Below are 17828 nucleotides of genomic sequence, written 5' to 3' on the forward strand. Positions count from 1 at the left end.
TCACGTGAGAGTGGTGGTGGTACTGATCATTCAGAGGACAGCTGGATACGTTTATCTTACCATTTTCTTTATTTCACTCTTTTCCTGCTCTATTCACATCTCTCTCTCTCTCTCTCTCTTTCTCTCTCTCACCAGACAACTAAACACCTTCAAAACTCTTCAAAAAAAGTGACCAACACACCGGGAAGACTACAAAATAGAAACCACTTTCTTTTTCTTCATTTATTTTTCTGCCATTTCGGAAGATGCTCCATAGAGTAAAAACACAGGTATGTACCGAGGGGAGCACGACTCTGCACTTTATAACACAAAATAAGTTAATAGCATGGCTGCATCTAGTCGGGGTGGAAACGAGGGGAAATAAATACAGGACAAAGGGCGAGAGAAAGGTGGCGCTAAGGAACGCAAGAGAGGGGTAAGGGCAATCCTAAGGAGCGGTTTGAGTGTGCATGAATTTCTGAGAGACCAATAATAATTTTCTCTTCATCATCTTCCATACTATTGCAATAAACGGGCTGACTGGTATTTTTGAAAGGGTCATAGTGGCTCTTTAGCAAACTACATACTAATTAAATATGATATGAGCCATTAGGGCCTGTGGACGCCCCTGGGAACTCTTACCTGATTAACTTGAACCTGCGCAGGAGAATTAATTTGCGAGAAAACTTGGTATACATGATTATTCATCTTTTCACATATAAGACAAAAATTCAAATGCAAAATACTGAACAGCTCTCCAATGTCCTGGGCAACTACCTACAGTTACCTTTTTCCCTGTATTTAGGAGCACGGGTGAAGCTTTAGTGCATGTAGGGGCACAGTGGTGCTTTCAACCATGGATTGGAACAAGCCAATGATGGCACCCCTTCCTTAGAACCTACTTGCCAAGGTCCCAGTGGTGTTGGGGTGTGCTGTCTAGCTTTCCAACACATCAAGGATGCTGCGTGTACTAGCAACATGCTTCTTGTTATGAAAACATCCCTAATAGAGAATTAACAAAACACCTAGCATGAATAAAGGAAATTGCACTGCAATGTGGTGGCTGAATATGGCAAGGACAGGATCCTTTGAACTAAGGGATCAGGAAAAGGTAATCTGGGGTTAAGGGCCAGACAGACAATAAACTACACACCCCATCCTGCTGCCTGTGGCGATATTAGAAGTCAGGCACAATCAGGCTTAGGGAAGCAGCCCCACCTTGGGGCATTAGGACAAGCCTGCAGCGATCATGTAGCAGATGACTTCTGGCTGAATAGAAGTAATTAAATGTCGAAAGCTTCTCTGAGATAACTCCACAGGGAATTAACAGTCAGTTATTGCTCAGTCTGGCCTAGAGAGGAAATTAAAACTCACACACGCCTTTGTTCTTTGAGGTACATTTATCCCACTTTTAAACAAGTTTCTAGCTCAATCTTGTCCGATGACTATATCGGAAAAAAGGGGGGCTGATAGTCAATACTGCATGGTCCGATGACCATATAGGAAAAAAGAGTGCTGATAGTCAATTCTGCATGGTGTTTCCTTCTACATTTGTGCAGTTTAAATAAGTGACAATCTCGAACACTCCTTAGGTTGCAAGTTATTCCGTCCACATTATTTTGCTTTTCTTTTCTTTTTTTAGACAGCCTACCTTGTCATTACTGTATGATGTAATCCCCATTAATGCCTGGTGACCGCTGATCTAGGATAGGTTTTGCAACTCTGTTGTGTGCACGGCTGTGGAAGCTAAGACATCATTTTGCGTAAAAGGCACTTAGATACATATATGAGTCTAGGTAAACACTGCCCGAAAAGAGTGGCAGAGAGGGTCTTGTGCATCGTTCACAGGGGAGTCGGCCTCAGCCACTGTAAAGGGAGTCATTCACTCCCCAGGAACCAAAACTGGCCTTTTCTGTGTATGGGAGCAGGAGAACGAGGTCAAAAAGGAAATCAAAGGGTGAAAGACGCAAACTTTGGGAAGAAACCTCTGGTTTCCATGCAATCCATAAAAAACAGTTAACAATAAGTTACATTTCTCAATATACATAATATTTACAAATAGAATAACGGTGAGATTGAGTAGCTTAATGTATGAGGTTGTTTTTTGTGTTGTGTTTGTACAGTTTTGATGAGTCTGAGGTTTTGCTTTGTTTGCACCTGCCTTCGAAGGAAGGTGTGTGTCAGATGCATCCTGGTCCTGTCTGACAGGCCCCGCCCTACGTCCGTCCATTGCGGCTCAGCAGGGTGCAGACGCAGGCTGTGTTGATGCGGATCCAGCGCCAGCCCACCAGCTTCTCGCTATCCATGGTGAGGGCGCGCACATAGGACTGCTTGGGCTTGCACTCTGAGGTCCAGTGGCGTTTGTCCACTCCACGGCAGCCACTGGTGGTACTGCCCGAAGGATTGCACTTGGTCTCCCAGAAGTACTGCTTGAGTGGACCCGTCAGAGTCTGAACCTCAGAAAGAACTGTCACTGTATTGCCTCGTATGTCTACAGCAGTGCGTTTGTCCGTCACCCAGATGTTCATGCTATCGCACACAGAAAGTTCCCCCCTTCTCGAGGGACTGATGTGGTCAGAAGGCTCAGCCCGCTTCACCCGGGAAGTCCTATTGGCCAGATCTGGATGGACGGAGGGTTCATCCATCAGGAACAGAAGTGGGGGGCCGGAAGGCTCCTGGCTTGAGAGGGTGACCCGGGGAGAATAGAAGTCCCACTCTGGGTGAGTCATGTCTGGGTATTTTGGGTCAAAGTCTTGAAGGATTCCATCCAGCTGAGGCATAGCAGTTGGGTTTGTGTCCTTTTTGGTAGTAGCAGTGCTGTTGAGAAATTGCCGGGGGCCATGCTCCCGGGGTACGTCCTGAGTCTGGTGAGGGGCAGCACTGATGGCACAGAGGTACGAGATCACCATGGCATAGAGGCGGACGATCATTACTTAATCCACCTCGGACAGCTGAAGAAAAGCAGAAAACAGGCACATGGTTAAACAAGATGCAAATACCCAACAGGCACAATTCCAAATAAGGAAGGCAGGGTTAGAGCAGTCATTCTCATTCACCAAGAGTAGGCCATACCAAAGAAGCATTACACAAGGGGGAGATAGCTACATTTGCATCATAGAATTAGTTTGATTGTAAGATACAAAGTCAAATCCTTTAAAACAGATAACCTAGGGCTTTCTTTAGTCTTTCATTTTAACCAGAAATTTACAGTTTTCTCTTTAACATTTGAGTACACTATACAAGGAAGCAGGAGCAGCATCTTCTTGGTACCTTCTTGAAGTGCTGCGTGATGTACTGTCAGTGATCAGTGATGTCACCTTCGCTCTTAAACCTGCTAGAGCAGTCGTCAAAAAGCAACCTGTGTGCAGCAGCAACCAAGACAGTGAAAGTCCACAACGCAATACAAGTGCTGCTGACACCTACAGGTTTATATAAAGGAAGCCCCTGTAGGTCTCTCGAATGTAAACCAAGAAGATGACAGATTACCTATAATGCACTGAGGAGTTCCACAAGATGGCATCGCCCACAAGATTCTCCTGCTTTCTAATCTGGAGAATTGTGAAGATGAAAGCAGCACAGGAAGACCCGCTCAGGACAAAGGCTTGAGCGCTCTATTTATGTACAGAAAGGAATCTTGTTCCTCTGCTAGACAAAGCTTGCTAAGCCCGGGCAGGGCTGCTTTGTCTCCTTGTGAATAATCTGCCCAGACATAGATAATTGGCGCAATTCTGCCAAATGTTGTACTACACAGGCCTTTTTGTGCTTTGGTGGACTACAAAGGGCTTGAGAGGCAGGTTATGCGGTTCAGTTTTACACAGATAGCGATCTACCAAAGGATGAAAAGCCCCAGCTCTCCTCCCAGGAAGGCATCACCAAAGCGAAGGGACAAAGTGTGCTAAGAGCTTTGCACAATGTACCGGGACTTTAGTAGCGTAGAAGGGCGAACTGTGGAAGAGAAGGGAGCTGGGGATTATTGTGGGACACCACAAACTCGCTGGGTCCAGGACAGGCTGCCCTCGCGTAAGCATGGCCTGACTACCTACAGGCACTTTCTGGCATGATCTGCCATTGTGTGCGTGTACAGTAACCTCATCAACTCCTTAAAATATTCCCCTCTACAATTACTCCCTCACTCAGTATTATCATAAGAATTTTTAGGGGTCAGAAGTAGTTTGGGCCCCCTTTTTGGAACAACTATGAATGTTATTGCCTATTGTCCGCTAATTTAAGCCTGCAAATTTTAGATAGATAGATAGATAGATAGATAGATAGATAGATAGATAGATAGATAGATAGATAGATAGATAGATAGATACTATTTCAGGCTCAGAGCGCTGAGAACTCTGGGTAATTCCTAAGTTTAGGTGGAGAGTTAAACTTGAGAACGACCCCCCAGCGTTCTCTACTTCTTTTTTTTTGCATATATCTATCAATATCTATATATTTCTATCTTTCTCCCGCTCTCTCTCTCTCTCTCTCTCTCTCTCTCTCTCTCTCTCTCTCTCTCTCTATATATATATATATATATATATATATATATATATATATATACATATATATATAATAATAATATATATTTCTACATTTATACATATCTATGTCTATATATCTATCTTTCTTTATATATATAAATATGTATATATAGAGAGAAAGAGATAGATATAGATAGATACCCTCCTTACCACCATACCCACTAACGTATTTAACAACACCCCAACCATCCCCTGGTTACTGCTCTTTCCCAACATGTTCTTTCTACTCTCTTGTCCCAGACTCCTTGTTAGCAGAGCAATGCTCAGCTCTTGCATAGCATTCACTGTACCTTTCAGCCCTGTCTAACCCTCTTTCTTCACCCCTAACACACAGCCACCATTACCATTTGGTGTAAAAGGCAGAGACAACTGTCAAACATCACTTCATCCCCCCATATTTTCTCTTTCTCATCTCCAATGACAACCCTTGAAGGCCTATGCCTCACACACCAGCTAACCCACCTCCTCCCTAATCATTACCTCATTACTATCCAACCCACCCTAATAGCGCCGCCCGCTCCACCAACCAATCAATATCGTTACCCAACCTCCTTGAGCTGGAAGAGACCAGACGGGGGCTGTGCCCCAACTCTATTTATAATGCCCCCCTTGAGCCCCACAACCACATCTTACCACCTACATGTATTTGTCCAGGTACCTTTCACTCCAAAGCAGTATTTGTTTGAGGCAATACATGAGTCTACATGCTTGTTTATTATTTTTAAATTTGACTTTCTATGTATGGCAGTGTAGAACAAGTTATTTACCTTCGGTAATGTCTTATCTGGTGGAGACTATATCTAGCCACAGATTCATAACCTTAGATTTCTATCAGGCATCAGACTGAATCCAGAAGATTTTTTGTGAGCAGTACCGCTGCACACCAGTAAGTGGCGTCGTCAGCTCCATTTGCATTCTCTGCGCCAGAAGTGACATCTGCAGCACCCTTATAGGCATCACCCAGGTGCACTGTTTCTTTTCACGACTTTCCATGCCAGAAGCAGAGCCATGAGGAACATTGACCACTGGTGTGGAAAACTAGGGTCCTGAAAGCAGCCCTGCCCCTAGAAATCTGTTTGCAGAGCAGGGAGGATGGGTTGTGGGTAAGGAATCTGCATCTATAAAGAGTCTCTGCCAGATCCCACTGAGGCATGATAAATGGTGAAGGGGAAAAAAGATGTATAAGACCCTTTAGAAACCAATTTCCAACAGGGGACTTGAAGAGGGATGTCTGGTCAGGCAACTGCAGAAAAAAAGAGATAGCAGAAAGGTAGCCCTTAAAAAAGAAAAGGGCAGAGCCCTGCTGGGCAAGAGAAAGAACAAAAAGAGAAACCTGAAGAAGGGGAGCAGAAAGTGGATCAACTTATTTTCTGCACACCATGCCACAAATTTCTTTTCAACAGCAAGCGTATACCGTTTAGGTGGAGGGACACCTGGCTGCCAGGATGGCTTTACAGACTTCAGAAGGAAGGTTGAAAGTTCTCAACTGTTGCTACTCTGTCTGCTGCTGCTCAATCTCCATGCAAGAACGAGGAGGCTGGACAGATCGGGACCCTCCTCTGCTGCTGCGACACAAGATCCTCCCGAATGGGCAGCCTGATCGGAGGATCGATGGCCATGCTCAGTGGCTTGGGATACAGGACTCTGTGCCCAATCTGGAGCCACAAGGATGACTCCGGCCCAGTCGTTCTTGATCTTCTTGAGAGCTCTGGGAAATTGTTGGAAAGGCATGCAAGAGGCCTGAGCTCCACTGAAGATGAAAAGTGTCTCTGAGCGAGAGTCGCTTTGCAAACTCCAGCATGCAAGACTGCTGACATAGGGTGTCTCCGGCAGAGGCAAACAGATCTAACCAAGGCTCATCCCACTGCTGAAAGAGACCTTGTGCCACCTCCGAGTAGAGACACCATTCGTGATCCGGTAGGCATCTGCGGCTGAGTTGGCCCACTCTGGCGTTCAGAGAACCCATCAGGTGTTGAACCACTAGGGATATGAGTTGGCGTTCTAACTATGTCAAAAGACACAGGGCCTTTGACAAAGGCTCCACAACCCCATCCCACCCTGTTTGTTGCAGTACCACGTGGCGGGGGTGTTGTCCGTGAACATCTGCACTAGCCTTCCCTTGATAGAGGGTAGAAAGGCTTTCAATGCCAGTCGGATTGCTCGGAGCTCCAATTGGTTGATGTGGAGTCTGGATTGCGCCGAAGATCAGAGTCCTATGATTTCTATCTCTTCCAGATGGCCACCACATCAAGCTCCCTGTGGTAGGGTGTTGCATGAGGAAGTTTGGGTCCCCTGGAGTGGGGCGGTGGTGGCAGGCAAACGTCCCATTCACAAGAGACCCTGTGCTGGGTTTGGAACAAGTCCCCAGAAGTACGTCAGTGAGGGCCTTGTTTAGCAGTTCTAAAGGGGAGACTAGCGGTTGGAGCACCTACATCAAGACAACAGTCTTTACTGCCACTGAGGGCAACTGAAGGTCAAGGACCTGAGCCGCTCTTCACACCACCATTGCAAATGATGCTCCCTCCTCCATAGCTACAGTAGAGAAGAAAGCATAAAAGTATCTGGAGAAGTATCCAGTCCACTGGCTTTATCCTGTTTGTAAGACCTGACAGCCTTTTGGTTTGGGGTAACCAAAAACCCCATTTCTAACATTGGTGATCAGCGGTGAGGATAGGACTTGTATTTGTGCAGTGATATCCAGTAGCTAAGTATTTCACTACCTACCCACAGTTGAAGGTCAACTTGATTTTTATCTCTTTTTGCAAATTTGTTTTTCCTGACAATTTTCAAAAACTAAATCCTCACTCAACATGTCTCTGACTGGGTCTCAGATAGGAGACTCTGACCTAGTCCTGTTGGATACATATATGGTCAAACAACGAAAAGGATTCTGCAGGGCAATGAGGGTACCCACCCAAGGGGCCTCCAAAAAGGAGGACTTTCAAGTGGCGCTGAGGGCCTGGGCAGAAGCCCATTTAGAAGAGGATGACGAGGAAGAGGAGCCAGAAAATGGCCCCTCAGAGGATTTGTTGCTATCTGTGGATGGTGTTACCACTGCAATTGTGCCCCCTTTCTGACCAGGGAGCAGTGTTTCTGTGCAAAGCCTGACCACAGAGGAAAGGAGAGAAGAAAGGGAGTTCCAATTGCAAATGGCAAAACTGAAAATTGAGGCTCAACAGGAGGAAAGAAGGGCAGAGAGAGAAGCCAAGCAAGCTGAGGCTGAAAGAGCAGCCAAACAGATTGAAGCTGAAAGAGCTGAAGCTGCAGCTGAGAGAGCCTTGGCTGAAAAGAAACTTTTATTGGCTCATGAACTGAGTCTCAAGGAGCTGGATCTCAAGGCAAAGCAGTCGGAATCCAGCAATAATGATTGCAGCATACTGACAGGACCTGCTGGAGAAAAGAAGGTTCGTATACCCAAAAATGTGGTGCCCAGATTTGTGGTGGGAGATGACATAGATAAATGGTTAGCTGCTTATGAAGTTGCACTAAGGGCTCATGAGGTTCCTGAAGGGCAATGGGGGGTAGCTATGTGGGGTTATGTGCCGCCATTGGGGAGGGACACACTTCTCACATTGGATCAACCTGATCAAAACACATACCCACTTCAGAAAGCCACTTTACTTGCCAAGTTTGGGCTGACCCCTGAGGGATACCGTCAGAGGTTCAGGGACAGCACCAAACAAACCACACAAACATGGGTAGATTTCTTAGATTTTTCCAGTAAGGCACTGAATGGATGGGTGCAGGGCAACAAAGTAGATAATTATAAAGGGTTATATGACTTGATTCTGAGAGAGCATATGCTTAATAGTACTTTTACAGAGTTGCGCCAGCACTTAGTGGATAGTAAGCTGACTGATCCCAGGAAGCTTGCTGAGGGGGAGAACCTCTGGGTTAGCACCAGAGTGTCCAAGAAGGTACCTGGGGGGGGACACCCACAAAGGTGGTCAGGGTTCCCAAATGAAGAAAGAGGGGGGAGATAAACTTACAGATAAGGAACTCTCCAAAGGCCCCCAAAAGAATTTCCAGGGAGGGGTGGCAACCATTCCTTTTCCAGATTTGGGAAAAAGCCAGGGACATATGATAGGTCAGGGAAATCCAACCCCAAATGCATGGAGTGTTACCAGTATGGTCACTATAAAGGCGACCCCCAGTGCTCCAAGCAAGCACCGTCCACTACCGGACAGACACCTGGGTTGACTAGTGTAGCGCTCGGGGGGAGATGGACCCAGATAGTTTGGGGGAACAGGTAGAGATTTCCCTAGTGTCCCTGGGAGAAGGAGAGATGGTGCCCAAAGCCCACATGCCCCAAAATACTTCCAAGTACAGGCAGTGGGTCACCACTGATGGGCAGAAGGTGGAGGCTCTGCGTGACACAGGAGCCAGTATGACTACTATCAAGAGTCAGCTGGTGTCAACAGAGCAGATAGTCCCTAATACATTCCACCAGGTCATAGTCACTGACAATCATGAGAGTCACCTACCGGTGGCTCTGGTTCCCTTTGAGTGGGGGGGGGGGGGTCTCTGGTACTCTGAAAGTAGCTATGAGTCCTGCCATGCCTGTAAATTGTCTGTTAGGCAGTGATCTTGAGCATACTGCTTGGAAAGAAGTAGAGCTCAGATCTCACCTGGAGATGTTAGGGTTACCTGAATGGGTCTGCATGACCACACGGTTCATGGCTGACCGAGAGGGGAGTCAAGGGCGTCTGGAGCCTGGAACAATGGCCCAGAGAACTGCCAAGAGGAGGGGCAAGGGGCGCGGGAAACCGGTCCCAGAAGTTCCCGCAGTGGTTGACGGGGCTCCTGAGGAGGAGGCTCCCGAGCCAACTGGGGAAGACATTGCCACCCTAGGTGACCTACCTGAGCTTGCTGGCTTGCAAGTTGAGGGTGGACCCACCAGGGAGGAATTCTGCAAGGCGCAGAAAGAATGTCCACCTCTAGAGGGTCTGAGGAAGCAAGCCTCAGACCAGGCGTCAGGTGAAGCCTCTGGCGAATACCACATATATTGGGAGAATGATCTCCTCTACAGTGAGCCTAAGGTTCCGGCCTTTGGGGCAGCGCGTGCGCTGGTGGTCCCCCAGTGTTACCGAACCTTCCTACTGGGTCTGGCTCACGACATTCCCCTGGCAGGACATTTGGGGCAAGGCAAGACCTTTGACAGGCTTGTCACCCACTTTTATTGGCCCAGAGTGAGGACAAACTCAGATAAGTTCTGTAGATCTTGTCCTACCTGCCAGGCCAGTGGTAAAGCAGGAAAAAGGGTTAAAACCCCCCTGATTCCACTTCCTGTCGTTGGCACCCCCTTTGAAAGGGTGGGCATCGACATTGTTGGTTCATTGGACCCCAAAACTGCCCTAGGCAACAGGTTCATCCTGGTTTTGGTGGACCATGCCACCCGTTACCCAGAGGCAATCCCTCTGAGGACCGTAACTGCACCGGTGGTGACCAGAACTCTGATGGGGATATTTACCCGTGTGGGATTCCCAAAGGAGATAGTGTCTGACAGAGGCACTAACTTTCATGTCTGCATACATGAAGTCTCTGTGGGATGCGTGTGGTGTAACCTACAAGTTCACCACACCTATCACCCCCAATCTAATGGTCTTGTGGAGAGATTCAACAAGACCTTGAAAGGCATGATTGGTGGCCTCCCTGAGGCCATGAGGCGTATGTGGGACGTCCTCTTACCATGCCTTCTCTTTGCTTACAAAGAGGTCCTCCAGAGGGGGGTAGGGTTCAGTCCCTTTGAACTTCTCTATGGGTACCCTGTCAGGGGACCCTTAAGCATTGTCAAGGAGGGGTTGGAGAAAGCTCCAAAGGCGCCCCCTCAGGATGTGGTCAGCTACATGTTGGCCCTCCGCAACCAGATGACCCGCTTCTGGAAAGAGGCCCAAAGTAACCTTGAGGCCAGTCAAGAGGTAATGAAACGCTGGTATGACCAGAAGGCCACCCTGGTAGAGTTTCAACCTGGAGACAAAGTGTGGGTAATGGAGCCAATAGAGCCTAGAGCTCTCCAGGACCGCTGGTCTGGCCCATTTGAAGTAAAGGAGCAGAAAAGGGAGGCCACTTACCTAGTGGACCTCCAAACCCCTAGGAACTCCCTAAGGGTGCTCCATGTTAACCGACTAAAGGCTCATTTTGAGAGGTCTGAGGTCAACATGCTTCTGGTCACAGATGAAGGAATGGAAGAGTAGAGTGAACCTCTCCCCGACCTCCTCTCTGCCCAAGAAGGTGATGGGTCAGTGAAAGGGGTCATTCTTTCTGACTCCCTGACTCTAAACCAGAAAGGAGACTTCTATGAGCTGTTGGAGCAGTTCTCCCCCCTGTTCTCCCTTACTCCTGGACTGACCCACCTCTGTGTTCATGACATTGACACCGGTGACAGTCTCCCTGTGAAGAACAAAATTTACAGGTTATCGGATAAGGTGAAGACCAGCATCAAGGAGGAGGTCTCCAAGATGTTAGCTCTAAGGGTTATCGAGAAATCCAGCAGTCCCTGGGTCAGCCCAGTGGTGTTGGTCCCTAAGGCTACTGCCCCAGGTGCGAAGCCAGAACTCCGGTTCTGTGTGGACTACTGGGGTCTCAACTCAGTCACACGGACTGATGCTCACCCCATCCCCTGAGCTGATGAGCTAGTTGACAGGCTGGGCGCTGCCAAGTTCCTGAGTACGTTTGATCTTACTTCAGGGTACTGGCAGATCGCCCTGACTGAGGGGGCTAAAGAAAGATCTGCATTTTCAACCCCTGATAGCCATTACCAGTTCCAGGTGATGCCATTTGGATTGAAAAATGCCCCCGCTATCTTCCAACGGTTGGTTAACGGGGTCTTAGCTGGCAAGGATGCCTTCTGTGCAGCCTACCTGGATGACATAGCTGTCTACAGTTCCAGCTGGGAGGAACACCTGCTCCACCTCAAGGAGGTGCTTCAGGCCCGGCAAAAGGCAGGCCTGACCATCAAGGCTAGTAAGTGCCAGATTGGGCAGGGTTCCGTGGTATACTTGGGACACCTAGTAGGTGGTGGCAAGGTGAAGCCACTCCAGGCCAAGATTGAAACTATCAAGGCCTGGCAACCACCTAGAACTCAGACTGAGGTGAGAGCCTTTTTAGGCCTCACAGGATACTACCGCAGATTTGTCAAGGGCTATGGTACCATTGTGTCTTCCTTGACAGAACTCACTTCCAAGAAACAACCTAGGTTGGTGAATTGGACAGAGGCTTGTCAGAAAGCCTTTGACTCCCTGAAGGAAGCCATGTGCACGGCCCCCGTGCTCAAGGCCCCTGACTACTCCCAGGAATTTATCGTGCAGACAGACGCTTCAGAGCATGGCATAGGGGCGGTCCTAGCACAGCTAAATGAGGAGGGCCTAGACCAACCAGTAGTCTTTATTAGCAGAAGGCTATTACCACGGGAACAGAGGTGGAGTGCTATTGAGAGAGAGGCTGTGGTCTGGGCACTGAAGAAGCTAAGACCCTACCTGTTTAGGACTCACTTCCGGGTTCAGACAGACCACAGGCCCCTCAGATGGCTCATGCAGATGAGGGGTGAGAATCCAAAACTCTTGAGGTGGTCCATTTCCCTACAGGGGATGGACTTTACGGTGGAGCATCGCCCAGGTGTTGACCACGCCAATGCTGATGGTCTCTCCAGATACTTCTGCCTTAGCGATGAGAGCTCCCAGGAGGTCGGGTAGCTCTCCCCACTTTCAGCTGGGGGGCACACATGTTAGACCTGACAGCCTTAGGGTGGTCACCCCTAACTTTTTGCCTGCCTCCCTCCACTTTTTGGACACTGTTTTTGCTGGCTTTTTAGACTCTGTACACTTTACCACTGCTAACCAGTGCTAAAGTGCATATGCTCTCTCCCTTAAAACATGGTAACCTTGAGTCATACCTGATTGGACTATTTAATTTACTTATAAGTCCCTAGTAATGTACACTCTATGTGCCTAGGGCCTGTAGATTAAATGCTACTAGTGGGCCTGCAGCACTGGTTGTGCCACCAACTTAAGTAGCCCCTTTTCCTTGTCTCAGGCCTGCCATTGCAAGGCCTGTGTGTGCAGTTTCACTGTCACCTCGACTTGGCATTTAAAAGTACTTGCCAAGCCTAAACCTCCCCTTTCTCCACATATAAGTCACCTCTAATGTGTGCCCTAGGTAACCCCTAGAGCAGGGTGCTGTGTGGGTGAAAGGCAGGACATGTATCTGTGTAGTTTACATGTCCTGGTAGTGTAAAACTCCTAAATTCGTTTTTGCACTACTGTGAGGCCTGCTCCCTTCATAGGCTAACATTGGGGCTGCCCTCATACAGTATTGAAGTGTTAGCTGCTAATCTGAAAGGAGTAGGAAGGTCATATTTAGTATGGCCAGAATGGTAATATAAAATCCTGCTGACTGGTGAAGTTGGATTTAATATTACTATTCTAGAAATACCACTTTTAGAAAGTGAGCATTTCTTTGCACTTAAATCTTTTTGTGCCTTACAATCCACGTCTGGCTGGGCTTAGTTGACAGCTCCTTGTGCATTCACTCAGACACACCCCAAACACAGGGTACTCAGCCTCACTTGCATACATCTGCATTTTGAATGGGTCTTCCTGGGCTGGGAGGGTGGAGGGCCTGCTCTCACACAAAGGACTGCCACCCCCCCCTACTGGGACCCTGGCAGACAGGATTGAACTGAAAGGGGACCTGGTGCACTTCTTAGCCACTCTTTGAAGTCTCCCCCACTTCAAAGGCACATTTGGGTATAAAACAGGACCTCTGCCCTACCTCATCAGACACTTGCTGGAGAAGGAACCTGAACCAGAAACGACATCCTGCCAAGAAGAACTGCCTGGCTGCTCAAAGGACTCACCTGTCTGCTTTCTACAAAGGACTGCTGCCTTGCTGTTGGCCTGCTGCCTTGCTGAATTCTTGTCTGGGTGTGAAAGTGCTCTCCAAGGGCTTGGATAGAGCTTGCCTCCTGTTCCCTGAAGTCTCAGGACCAAAAAGACTTCTCTTTTTCACTTGGACGCTCCGTGCGCCAAAATGTTCGACGCACAGCTTGTTCCGCAGCAAGAAAAACGCCGCACACCGACGCTGATCGACGCAACGCCTTCGGGACGACCGGAACTTCGACGCACGGTCTCGCAAGGACAACGACGCCCGACCTCCAAAGGAGAAATCGACGCGCCACCTGCCGTGAGAGCGAAACTTCGACGCGCAGCCGGAAAACAAGCAGGAAAATCCCCGCACAGACCCGGGACATCTGGTAATCCCCGCGATCCACAGAAAGAGACTGTCCGTGCACCGGAAAACGACACACGACTTCCCCGCATGGAAAATAACGATGCAAGTCCGTGTGTGCTGGGGAGAAATCGACGCACACACCATTTTTCCACGTATCTCTTCTTCTGTGGCCCTCTGAGGAGATTTTCCACTCCAAACCAGGTACTTTGTGCTTGAAAGAGACTTTGTTTGCTTTTTTTAAAGACTTAAGACACTTTATATCACTTTTCAGTGATATCTCTACAAATTCACATTGCAACTTTATTCGTTTTGACCTACAATATTATATATTTTTCTAAACACTGTGTGGTGTATTTTTGTGGTGCTATATGGTGGTATTGTATGATTTATTGCACAAATACTTTACACATTGCCTTCTAAGTTAAGCCTGACTGCTCGTGCCAAGCTACCAGAGGGTGGGCACAGGATAATCTTGGATTGTGTGTGACTTACCCTGACTAGAGTGAGGGTTTTTGATTGGACAGGGGGTAACCTGACTGCCAACCAAAAACCCCATTTCTAACACTGTTCCTCACACCAATCCATGTTGGGGTCTTCATGGGGCTGGTATTCTTCATGGTCCAGTGACCCCCTCCCACTCCTCCTGAGTCCCAACCCACAGGAATAGGGCTCATGCTCTGACCTGGAAGGCATATCCCCAGATGGCATCGGAAACAGCATTGATCAACGCCCCTCTGGCTCCATATCAGAATTGGGGATCAGAATGAGGGCAGTGCCACTGGCAGCGCTGGGAGCATTGGCATCTGGACAAGTGTCCCACCAGTCCAGGTCCAGAAGGGGCCCCTGCTGACTCCTTGGGGTCTGAAGGCCAGGGATGTGGAATTCCTATCGCCCGATGCCCGGGACATCTTGTTTGGGGTCAAGGGCAACAAGTTTTTATGTTTACTTTGTCCTTGGGACAAGTAGGCCCAACCCTCTGCAGCACAAACCCTTTGGCTGCCTGTTTACAGAGAGTGGAACTCTCTGCAGTTGAGGTAATGTGTTTCCAAAAGATAATGCTGTTCGAACTTGTATTTATGGTTCATTATTTGAAAACCTTCATTATTAGGGTGAGTGCTGTAAATACATGTTTTAAGGTCACACTTCACTACTGACGTTAGTTCCAGTACAAAAAAAACAAAAACGTGTAAACACATGTTTGAAAAGTTTAGGCTATGAGGCTAAGTATAATGCTCCCAGAATGCTCTCTGATTAGATGCAAATGAAGTGTCATTTAGTAAAATGTTTTGATGCATGCTAGTATTTCCCAAAAATATTTTAATGGAAAATCAGTGTAACCATTTTCAACACCATTATGGGAAGCATGAAAATAAACAAACACTGACAAAGCCAACTGATCTGACATATTTTTATAAGTCTTTTAGTTTCATCAATGCGTGTCTTGTTTTGACATGGCTTTTGTAACACTTTATTGTTGTGGGAGCTACCAGGCCCTCAACATTGTAACAAACACTGGCAAAAACCCCCCAAAACGTTTTTGAACTCTAAAAGCACACGTTGCCACCAGTGGCATAACAAAGGCCCCACAGCCGCACTCCAGGGGCCCCTTCAGCACAGCACCTGCCCTGAGTGAGTCTGGAGAGGGGGCTCCTCCATGTTCTTTGCAAAGGGGCACCCTCCAGTTTCGTTACGTCACTGATTGCCACTGTAGTTCCTGACACTAAACAAAACTACTTTGTGTGCCAATATGCTCCTTGTGGAAGAGAAGAATGCGATCACTCACAGTAAAGCCAGCCGAAAGAGAGAAATAGAAGTTTAATAAAAACAATATGTCTTTGTTAACACCAGAGCTAATTAGGGACCAAGACCCACATGTAGGTAGCTTTTTGCATGTCGCAAACAGCGACTTTCGCTGTTTGCGACGTGCAAAAAGCACATTGCGATGCACAAACCCAGTTTTGCGATTTGGTAACCTGGTTACCGAATCGCAAAACGGGTTTGCGACTCGCAATTAGGAAGGGGTGTTCCCTTCCTAATTGCGACTCGCAGTGCAATGTAGGATTGTTTTGCGAACGCGGGCGCAAACCAATCGCAGTTTGCACCCATTTCAAATGGGTGCTAACACTTTCGCAAAAGGGAAGGGATCCCCATGGGACCCCTGCCCCTTTGTGAATGTCACTGTAAACATTTTTTCAGAGCAGGCAGTGGTCCTGTGGTCCACTGCCTGCTCTGAAAAAATGAAACGAAAATGTTTCATTTTTCGTTTTTGTAATGCATCTCGTTTTCCTTTAAGGAAAACGGGCTGCATTACAAAAAAAAAATAAAAAAAAATGCTTTATTGAAAAGCAGTCACAGACATGGTGGTCTGCTGTCTCCAGCAGGCCACCATCCCTGTGAGGCCGTCATTCGCAAGGGGGTCGCAAATTGCGACCCACCTCATGATTATTCATGAGGTGTGCAATTGTGAAGCCCTTTGCGAATCACAGATGGTGTCAGGGACACCATCCTACATTCGGATTTGCGACTCGCAATTTGCGGGTCGCAAATCTGAACCTACCTACATTTGGCCCCAGATTCTTAAAGAAAGTCACAAAAGTGCACCCATGGTATATGTCGTACCCCTATAAAATATTTGTGAACTGTATTTTAGCATGGGTAAATACGCATGTGTAGATTTGCTCATGTGAAAATCTATTGAGCATTTGCAAGTTAATTTTCCCTCCAGCCACTTTCTTCCCAACCCTGGAAGAAGTTCTAATTCTGCCATTGTCAGGAGTAAATGTCCAACCTTTCTTATTATGGGAAAATATTAGAGAGAAGCTGGTGAAAATCTTTAAAACATGCAGGTTAGTAGGTTTGCAGACTCCAAGGCATTCCAGCCCTGGAACTATTGCTTACTGCTTCCTCCAGCCCCAGTATGCAGATCTGCAGAAAGGTGGAAAAATAAGGAAATTGCTACAGTAGGGATTGAAACTGCAAGTATTCAAGGCCTACTATGGTAGTAGCCCTGGCATAATCAGAGAGGCTATTATCAGAGCTCTTACATAATGAGATTGCTGCCATAATTTGGCGCCACACTACATGGCACCAAAGGGACAAGTAGATCTTTTTACAGGACAAGTAGATTTGAGAAGCAACCTGTCCTGTGGACAAGTAGATATTTTAATAAATTCCACACCCCTGGGTCTGAAGGCGCACCAGAGGTGTCAGCTGGCCCAAAAATGAGGCACATGTCTCATAGAACTCTTTCAGTTGGGCGGGGGTCGCTCCAGCTCCTGGAAAATCAGGGAGGTGTAGAGCCCACCCAGGTGCACTCTACCATGGAGCCAGGCCTTGATGCACGGCACTACATAGTCTCGTCATCTGACGGATGAGGTGAAGTCGAAGTGGTCTTCGACTTCTTTTTCTTCTTATGGTGGGACTTACCCGAGTGGCCTCACGACGTGGAGTGCAATGAGGATCTCGGACTACGCAACTGTTCCCGGGAGGTTCCTCTCACCCGGGACCTCAAACAACGTTGTATCGCAGGCCAAGCTGCCAGGAGGTTGAAGTATCACAAGGCCTTTTGGGTTCATGGTGCAGCAGCTGGAGCACGACTTAGGGTTGTGGTGGCACTCGAGGCACCAAAGGTACACAAGGTGTGGGTCTGTCACTGACATCGGTCGGTGACAGGCACCACAGGGTTTGAAGTCGACCTTCTTCGATGACATCCCTGTCATTCCAGGAGGAAAACCTCCAAAAAGACTTGACAAATGTTGAAAAAGTTAAATCAGAAAGCGACTGACTGGGTAGCTCTTCTCCAGATGTGCGCTCACTGGCATGGAAAGTAAAGAACTGATGTCAGCACTCCTGGGTGGCACCCATATAGGTGCTGCGGACATCAACAACGAGTATGGAGCTGAACAACGCTACCTACCAGCGTGCAGGGGTACTGCTCACAAAAAATCTTCTGGATCCAGTCTGATGCTCAGGGAAATTCGAAGGTAAGGAATCTGTGGCTAGAAGTCTCTATCAGATTATATGTGTATTAACATATACATATGTAAAGCTATAGATCTATATTCACATCCATAGACAGATTTAAACATT

The 17828-nt window shown here is 47.7% G+C and overlaps 1 protein-coding gene across 1 annotated transcript in view; it reads right to left on the reverse strand.

The window, feature by feature from the left end:
- Positions 1–209: 209 nt before the first annotated feature.
- NTF4 (neurotrophin 4) overlaps positions 210–17828 on the reverse strand; it is a 108074-nt gene continuing 90455 nt past the window's right edge. The window contains exon 2 of the mRNA XM_069200860.1: positions 210–2930. Within this exon, the coding sequence (XP_069056961.1) occupies positions 2196–2909 (714 nt within the window). The 5' untranslated portion in view covers positions 2910–2930 and the 3' untranslated portion in view covers positions 210–2195. The remainder of the gene's footprint in view (positions 2931–17828) is intronic.

The sequence above is a fragment of the Pleurodeles waltl genome, chromosome 7 (assembly GCF_031143425.1).
Source record: "Pleurodeles waltl isolate 20211129_DDA chromosome 7, aPleWal1.hap1.20221129, whole genome shotgun sequence".
Lineage (NCBI taxonomy): Eukaryota > Metazoa > Chordata > Amphibia > Caudata > Salamandridae > Pleurodeles > Pleurodeles waltl.